The sequence below is a fragment of the Scyliorhinus canicula genome, chromosome 6 (genome assembly GCF_902713615.1).
Source record: "Scyliorhinus canicula chromosome 6, sScyCan1.1, whole genome shotgun sequence".
Classification (NCBI taxonomy): Eukaryota; Metazoa; Chordata; class Chondrichthyes; order Carcharhiniformes; family Scyliorhinidae; genus Scyliorhinus; species Scyliorhinus canicula.
In genome coordinates this window covers 183,921,611-183,930,952 of record NC_052151.1, presented here as the reverse complement: position 1 = coordinate 183,930,952, position 9,342 = coordinate 183,921,611, and the positions used below count along the sequence as shown (strand labels likewise).

General features: G+C 51.4%; 1 protein-coding gene across 1 annotated transcript in view; it reads left to right on the top strand.

The window, feature by feature from the left end:
- The first annotated feature begins 818 nt into the window (after positions 1-818).
- agt (angiotensinogen) overlaps positions 819-9,342 on the top strand; it is a 29,223-nt gene continuing 20,699 nt past the window's right edge. Inside the window, exons 1-2 of the mRNA XM_038800622.1 lie at positions 819-851; positions 7,565-8,327. Coding sequence (XP_038656550.1) covers positions 7,589-8,327 — 739 coding nt within the window. The 5' untranslated portion in view covers positions 819-851; positions 7,565-7,588. The remainder of the gene's footprint in view (positions 852-7,564; positions 8,328-9,342) is intronic.

The window sequence follows — 9,342 nt, the reverse complement described above, 5'->3', positions numbered from 1 at the left end:
AGAAAAAATGAATTGGCCACTTACATTTTTTTTTTAAATGGTGAAACAGGCGCTGTGACTGGTGAGGGAGAGAGCGGGGGTATGGAAGGTATCCAACATCGCCACAGTTTATTGACAGTTGTGCCATTCGGCCCATTGGGTCTGCACCGGCCCTTGCAAAGGGCACCCTACTTAAACCCACACCTCCACCCCATCCCCGTAATCCAGTAACCCCACCCAACCTTTTGGTCACTCAGGGCAATATAGCATGGCCAGTCCATCTAACCTGCACATCTTTGGACTGTGGGAGGAAACCGGAGCACCCGGAGGAAACCCACACAGACCCGGGGAGGAAGTGCAAACTCCACACAGACAACCTTAGCCAGTAATTAACCCTCAATCGACATCACAAAAATGCAGATCATCTGGTCACTGATCTCACTGCTACTCTTGGGAGCTTTCTGTGTGCAAATTGACTGCTGTACTTCCTCCATTACAACAGTGGCTACACCTCAAAAAAGTACATTGGCTGTAAAATAGTTTGGGCCATCCTGAGGTAGAGAAAGCTGCTGTATAAATGCAAGTTGTGTTTTCTCTTTACTGGAAATAAAGGCCATTTTTGGAGGGTCGATGATATTTGATGGGCCGAATGGCCCCCTTCTGCACTGTAGAGATTCTATGATCATTCTATGAAGTCTTAACATTTCAGGAGTGCCAGGGTTAACAGGATGACCCTCAAAAACTGTCCTGGTGTTTTGTGACCAATTGGGCATTCAAATAGAGAGCTAAATAGTTAATGATTAACAAAAAGAAAACATTTTATAAGAGATGTGCCCTGACAGATCAAATCAAAGCGCACCACTCCGGAAAAGGTAAGGAATCGCTGAACTCAAAACTAATCTGAAACCACAGGTGCCGTTCTTGCGAAGTCAGAGGGAGATTCTGTTGTGATCAGCTGTCTCAGTAAATTCCCTTGAGACACATGGGCCTGGATTCTCCGCCCACCGACTCCGAAATCGCGTTCGGTGCCAGAGTGGAAAATCCAGTTCCAGGCATGGAATCGGGACCGGCGCCGGTTCAGAGATTCTCTGCCCCCCCCCAAACAATGGCGTACACAGTACTCCCCACTGGAGGCCATTGCGAGAGGCCCGCCCCACTATTCTTCGTCCCCGACCAGGAAATTTCCGACGGCGTGGACCACTCATGATCCTGCTGTTCGGGCTTGTAGTCGGGGGCGGGCCAATCGGAGGGCAGGGGGGGGCCTCAAACAGGATCGGGGTACTTTTGAGCGGGCAGTCCAGGTCGGGCGCAAGGCCGATCGGGAGCACTATTTCCGCGGTCCAGGTCCGCCATGTAGCACAGCATGGCCGCTGGAGGCCGCTGCCATGCACATGCACGCCTCTGACCTGCAAGTGTGGTAGGCCGTATCTGCAGCTGGAGCTGCGAGCTCCATGACGGCTCCCTGCTAGCCCCCTGCAGGGCTGTGAATATGTGGCCTTTTGACGCCAGTTTTCCTGGCGTAAAAGTCCACAGTTTTCACGATGGCGTGGGGACATAGACCCTGTAATGGAGAATACAGCCCATGAAGTTTTTGAAGTGAGACTTTCTTTTTGGTTTGCTTTTGATTTGTAAGATATCTGAAGGCATGCACTTGTTCAACCTGTTGTGGAAGAGGTAAAAATGCTAGTCAATCTTTAAAAAAAATAAATTTAGAGTACCCAATTCATTTTTTCCAATTAAGCGACAATTTAGCGTGGCCAATCCACCTAGACTGCGCATCTTTGGGTTGTGGGGGCGAAACCCACGCAAACATGGGGAGAATGTGCAAACTCCACACGGGCAGTGACCCAGGGCCGGATCCGAACCTGGATCTCGGCGCTGTGAGGCTGCAGGGCTAACCCACTGAGCCACCGTGTTGCCGCAATGTTAGTCAATGTTGACTGCTACACATTTTGGTCTATCCAGAACAAGAGGAATGAGCCTTTGTCTCAGTGATAGCATTCCTGCCTCTGAGGCAGAAGGTGGAGTGTACAATCCCCATTCTAGGCAGTCCCAATGAATCATAGATATTTACAGCACTGAAGGAGGCCATTCGGACCATTGAGTCTGCACCAGCCCTCGGAAAGAGCACCCTACTTGAGCCCACGCCTCCACCCTATCCCTGTAACCCGTAACCGGACCTACCCTTTTGGGACACTAAGGGGCAATTTAGCATGGCCAATCCACCTATCCTGCACTTTGCGAGGAAATCGGAGCACCCGGAGGAAACCCATGCAGACATGGGGAGAAAGTGCAAACTCCAACAGACAGTCAGCTGAGGCCGGAATAGAACCCGGGACCCTGTAGCTGTGAGGCAGCAGTGCTAACCACTGTGCCGTGTGGACTGAGGTTTATCTCTGAACTCCAGGTTGAAATCCACTGGGATACCTGCATCTGCTAGATGACCCCCCCCCCCCTTCCCCCCATCGAATGGGCCAAAGGTGGTTACAGAAGTACCATTCACATTGTGGCCTCTCAGCCTGTGAAACCTCCCATTGGGGCAGCATGGTAGCACAGTGATTAGCACAGTTGCTTCACAGCTCCAGGGTCCCAGGTTCGATTTCCGGCTTGAATCACTGCCTGTGCGGAGTCTGCACATTGTCCCCGTGTCTTCGTGGGTTTCCTTTGTGTGCTCCAGTTTCCTCCCACAGTCCACAGATGTGCAGGTTAGGGGGATTGGCCATGATAAATTGCCCTTCATGTCCAAAAAGGTTAAGTGAGGTTACTGGGTTACGGGTGTGGCCTTGTGGGGTGCTAATTCCAAGGGCCGGTGCAGACTCGATGGGCCGAATGGCCCCCTTCTGCATTGTAATTCTATGATCTATGATCATTACTTCACTCTCCAAGCAAAGACTATGATGGTATAAATACAATAATTTCGGATCTGAAAAGAATATTTCAAAGTTGTGAATGGGCTTTTGATGGGAGTTTGTTCGCTCTATTGCCATGGCAAAAAGTAACAGGGAGAGCAGCATCCCTCTCTTGCCCCACGGTGTAGACCAAGTCCCCCGAACTATCTTGGTTCACCTGCGACAATGTAGGGGGGAGTTCCCCCCTCTGCCCTGCCTCATTATGTGTCCTCACCAGCAGTGGTCCCAGCCTCACCCCAAACGTTTAGAAAACTCTACTGGAAACCCGTCAGCCTTCCCTGCCTGGATCGCACACATGCCATCCACACCTCCCTCAACCCAATTTGGGCCCCCAGACTCTGAACCCTTCCCCTCCTCCTCCTTGGGACGCTCCAACCAATCCAGGAACTACCTCAACCCCTCCTCCCCCTTTAGGGGCTCCAACTCATAAATGCCCCATTTGGGTCCGTCACCACCTTACCTCTCTCGTTCCGCACCCTGCCAATCTCCCTCGCTGCTGTCTGCTTCCTTGACTGATGGGCCAGCATCCTACTTGCCTTCCACCCCATACTGCCCCTCCACCTTCCCCGTACATACTAACCCAAACCACCATCTGGAGCCTCTGCCTCTACAACCCCTCCTCCGGTGCCACCAGATACCTCTGGTCCATCCTCAGAATCTCATCTACCAGCCTTGCCCTCTCCTCCCTCTCCCTGTGCACCTGAATTGAAATAATCTCTCTCTCTCTCTCCCCCCCCCCCCCCCCCCCCACCCAACTACAGCCTTGAGTACCTCCCACAGCGTGGCGGGTGTGATCTCCCCTGTATAATTCACCTCCACATAACCCCGTAAGGCAGCCCTCACCCGCCCACACACACCCTCATCCGTCAACATTTAACCTCCACTGGGGCCATTGGGCCTCCTCCTAAAATCACCCGCAAATCCACCCAGTGCGGCACGTGGTCAGAAACCACAATGGCCGAATACTCTGAGCCAGCCACCCCTGCAGCAATGCCTTGTCCACCACAAAAAAACACAATCTGGGAGTGCACCCGGAGCACACAAACACTCCTCCGACCTCAGCCTCCCAAACATTCACAGGTCGCCCCCTCCCCAACCTCCACCCCACCCCACCACCCCCATGCGCTTCAGCTCCCTTGCCACTGCCGACACCCTCTATGATTTACGATCGACCGGTCCAGACCCGGTCCAAGACCGTCTTGGAATCACCCTCCGTAATTGACCAATGCGTGTCCAGTTCCGGAATCATTCCCAGCACCCACCTCAAAGCCCACGTTGTCCCAATTCGGGGCATAAACATTCACCAGGACCACCGACATCCCCTCCAACTTCCCGCTGACATTACACACCTACCCCCCCCCCGGAGCGGCCACAATGCTCCCCACCTCAAACGTCACCCTCTTATTCAGCAGCACCGCCAACCCTTCACATCCAACTCCGAGTGGAACACCTGCCCCACCCATCCCTTCCTCAGCCTCGTCTGATCCCCCAGCTTCAGGTGTGTCTCCTGTAAAATCACAGTGTCCGCCTCCAGGCTGCTCAAATGGGTGAACACACGTGACCGTTTAACCGGCCCATTTGCACGTTCCACATGACCAGCCTGGTCAGGGGGCTACCCGCGCCCCCTCCCCCTGCCGAACAGCCATACCTCTTTTTGAGCTAGCCCGCAGCTCGCGTCACGCACCCCTCCAGGCCCACCCTGGGATGCCCGTTGTCATCTCTCCCTCCCCAACCCACCCACCCCTTACACTTTACAATGAACTCAAAGCTTCTCTCCAAACTTCAATGCCCTCACACTCACTGGAGTCCATGGTCCATCATAACGTCCATTGCCTCCTCCAGTGAGTCAAAATAAAACTCCTGCTTGTGTCAACCACAAGCGGGCAGGGTACAAAACCTTCATCCCCGTCTTAAAGGGGACAGCCTTTATCCGGTTAAACCCGGCCCTCCTCTTTGCCAAGTCTATACCCAGGTCCTGATAGACCCTCACTCCCTTGTCAGCTGCAATTCCTGGTCTGCCCATTTTTGGATCATTTCTTTGTCCAAAAATCGATGCAGCTTCACCACCATGTCCCTCGGTGGCTCCCCCATCTTCAGCCTCCTCATCAGTGCCCTGTGCGCCCGATCCACCTTGAAGGGCCGGTTGAAGGTCCCCTCCCCCCATCATCTTCTCCAGCATCCTCACCACATACTGGCGGCCTCCACTCCCTCGATGCCCTCAGGCATCCCTACGATGCTTAGGTTCTGTCTCCTGGAGAGATTCTCCAGGTCCTCCAATTTCTCTCTCAGCAAAATACTGGAAAGGATTCTGAGAGATAGGATTTATGATTATTTAGAAAAACATAGTTTGATTAAAGATAGTCAGCATGGCTTTGTGAGGGGCAGGTCATGCCTCACAAGCCTTATTGAATTCTTTGAGGATGTGACGAGACACATTGATGAAGGTCGGGCAATGGATGTGGTGTATATGGATTTCAGTAAGGCATTTGATAAGGTTCCCCATGGTAGGCTCATTCAGAAAGTTAGGGGGCATGGGATACAGAGAAATTTGGCTGTCTGGATACAGAATTGTCTGACCGCAAGAAGGCAGCAAGTGGTAGTGGATGGAAAGTATTCGCCTGGAGGTCGGTGACCAGTGGTGTCCCACAGAGATCTGTTCTGGGACCTCTGCTCCTTGTGGTTTTTATAAATGACTTGGATGAGGAAGTGGAAGGGTAGGTTAGTAAGTTTGCCAATGACACGAAGGTTGGGGGAGTTGTAGATAGTGTTGAGGGCTGTTGCAGGTTACAACAGGACATTGACAGGATGCAGAGCTGGGCAGAGAAGTGGCAGATGGTGTTCAATCTCGATAAATGTGGTGGTTCATTTTGGAAGGTCGAATTTGAATGCTGAATACAGGGTTAAAGGCAGGATTCCTGGAAGTGTGGAGGAACAGAGGGATCTTGGGGTCCACGTACTTCGACCCCTGAAAGTTGCCACCCAGGTTGATAGGGTTGTTAAGAAGGCGTATGGTGTGTTGGCTTTCATTAACAGGGGGATTGAGTTTAAGAGCCGTGAGGTTTTGCTGCAGTTTTATAAAATCCTAGTTAGACCACATTTGGAATATTGTGTCCAGGTCTGGTCGCCTCATTATAGGAAGGATGTGGATGCTTTGGAGAGGGTACAGAGGAGATTTACCATGATGCTGCCTGGACTGGAGGGCATGTCTTATGAAGAAAGGTTGAGGGAGCTAGGGCTTTTCTCACTGGAGCAAAGAAGGCAGAGAGGTGACGATAGAGGTGTACAAAGTGATGAGAGGCAAGAATAGAGTGGATAGCCAGAGACTTATCCCCAGGTGGAAATGGCTGTCATGAGGGGACATAATTTTAACGTGATTGGAGGAAGGTATTGGGGAGATGTCAGAGGTAGGTTCGTTACACAGAGAGTGGTGGGTGCATGGAATGCACTGCCAGCAGAGGTGGTGTAGTCAGCGTCATTAAGGACATTTAAGCGACTCTTGGGACAGGCACATGGACAGCAGTAAATTGAAGGGGTGTAGGTTAGGTTGACCTTAGATTAGGACAAATGGTTGGCCCAACATCGTGGGCCGAAGGGCCTGTACTGTGCTGTACTGTTCCATGTTCTATGTTCTTCTGACTGTTCAAAACCATCCCCAACTCCACCTCCAACGAGGTGACCCACTCCTCCTGCTCCCCCACCGCCTCCTCCACCTTCTGGGTTGCCAGGCCCTAAGCCTCCTGCCCCCTCAATCGCACCTCTGAGTGGCTCCACCACCTTAGCCCGGTCTTTCGAAGCCTCTTTCCTCTGCTGTTGGAATTTATCATTCAAAAACTCCACCAGCTGCTCCGCTGACCACTAGGCAGACAGCGCTGCCCCCTTGCCCTCCGCCATCTTCACCTGTGTCGCACCACGAAAACTTTCCTGTTCCAGCTGTTCTCTCTTTCTCGTGGCACTTCTCGTCCTCTGTTCCATACACCAGCCCTACCAGAGGATAATTACGTTCCCTAGGCACTCACACATCGTTCACCCTCAAAGAACCCCCGAACCGGTGGGGAAGGACCAAAAAAAAAAATCACCGTGAGCGGGAGCCACTAAATGTGCGACCACTCACTCCGCGGCCCAGATTTTCTGTGGTAGGCTAAAACCTGGGACTTCACCAATCGGGTCAGTTACCAGGTTGCAGTTGGTGACGTTTGCAGTCAACCTGGAGCCAGACCATCGAGAGGTGGGGCTGTTGTCAGTTTGGACAGTGTGGAGTGTGTTCCAGCAGATACTATGGGATTCCAGACAGGTATGTAGGTCCTGTGTCAATGGGAGTTCTTCATTAGCTGTCAGCTGGTGGGGACAGAAGGGTCGAAAACCAAAGGGCACAAGTTTAAGATGAATTGGCGAAAGAACCAAAGAACCAGAAAGAACCCTTGTTGAAGAGAATTCCAAAGATTAATGACTCGCTGAAAGAAATTTTAGACGCTTCTTAAAACCGAGCTGTTTGGCCAAGCTTTTGGTCAAGTAGCCCAATATCTCCTTTTGTGGCACAGTGGAAAATTGTGCTTCATAACATTTTTGTGAAGCACCCTGGGAAATTTTACGTCATAAATTAATCAATATAAATACGAGTTGTTGCCAGGTAGTAAGTTGTCTTTTAACTGATGATTGTTCTCCCTCTCTCATTTTAGAACTGGGTTGCGACGAGGCTGAGTATGAGGTGGATCTTCTCCCTGCTCTGGATGGGAGCACTCCTGGAATGGGGGACAACAAACCGACCTTACATTCATCCTTTCAAGCTGCTCGCCCGCAACCAAACTGTGTTCCAGGAGGAAATGGACCAAAACAACAGCTTCCTTCCCGAGCAGAGCCCCGTCAACGTGTCTGGGGAGTGGTGGAAGGTTGAGGAGGTGTGCAAAAGCAGCCGCATCAAGGTGTTCACCTTAATCACTCTCCAGAAGTCCCTGGCCAAAATATGGTTCGCCACGCTGGGCTCAGTGGAGGGGTCAGGGGTCACGCTGCTGTCTCCCTTCCAGCTGTACGGGAGCCTAGCTGCCATCTCCCTAGGGGCTGGCGGCACTACCGCCCAAAGCTTCCGCCATCACCTGGGTCTCGTGGAGTCCGAATACATAGGTGACCAGCACTCCTGGATCATGCGCTGGCAAAGCAGGCTGCTCCACCATGAGATCCTCGCTCGGCATGAAGGCTCGCTGTCCACTGGCAGCTGGTTGATTTTCCGGAAGGGAATGCAGCTCCCGATAAGCTTCAGGTGGGAGCTCTGGTGGTTCAATCCTGAGGTGCAGCTGATGGCCGCCAACATCAACTCATCCCACTCAGACGAAGAGGCCATCAACAGCTTCATCCACAACGCGTCCGCTGGCAGAGTGAGCAACCTGGTAACTGGCTTGAGTCCCAGCACCAACCTGGTGCTGGCCAGTTATATTCACTTTAAAGGTAAAAGCCTTGGCGATGAGAAGCCTGTAAAAGGTCAAAGGAGTGAAATTACTCTGCAGGAAATATCCCCATGTTCCTACCAAACTCCAATTTATGGAGGAAAGCCTGAGGAAGCTCTGGCTTACCTCAGGCCTCCTTCGGTGGGTTGCAGCTTTATTAACACAGCTGAAAATGGATTAATCACAAAAAATAAACACCTGGAAAAATACAATGTTAAACAACTGAAAATGATGTGAGCTTTGTCTCAGAGGGGAGGTGAGAGGGACTGCCCTTGACATCAAGTCAGCATTTGACCGAGGAGCCCTAGCTAAACTGGAGTGAATGGGAGTCACGACAATCTCTCCGCTGATTGGAATCGTACCTGGCACAAAGGAAGATGGTTGTGGTGGTTGGAAGTCAATCATTTCAGCTCCAGGACATCACCGCAGGAGTTCCTCAGGATAGTGTCCTAGGCCCCAACCACCTTCAGCTACTTCATCAACAAGGTCTTCCATCTATCATAATAATAATAATTCATAAGGTCAGAGGTGGGGAATGTTTGCAGATGACAATGTTCAGCACCATTTGCAACACTTCAGACACAGAAGCAGTCTTTGACCATATTCAGCGCAATCTCGACAAAATTGAGACTTGGTCTGATAAGTAGCAGGTAACAGTTTTGCCACAGAACTGCCAGGCAATGATCACCTTCCCTTTTAAAAAAATGTTTGTTTTAAAAAAATATATATTTATTCAACTTTTCAGTCAACTTACAACAAACCCCCCCCCCTACAGAAAAAAGAAACAAGAACGCAAGAACACAACGCGCCAGAATTATACATAGGGATTTTCCCCAAAATACAATAGCCCCCCATATAACAATAAGAACACAGATCTGGAAACACCCCACCCTAACACCACCACAGAGGAAACCCCCTTTTTCCCCCTGCCCGCCCCCCTCCCCCCGTTACTGCTGCTGACCTCCTAACGCTCCGCGAGAAAGTCTTGGAACAGTTGCCACCACCTGAAGAACCCC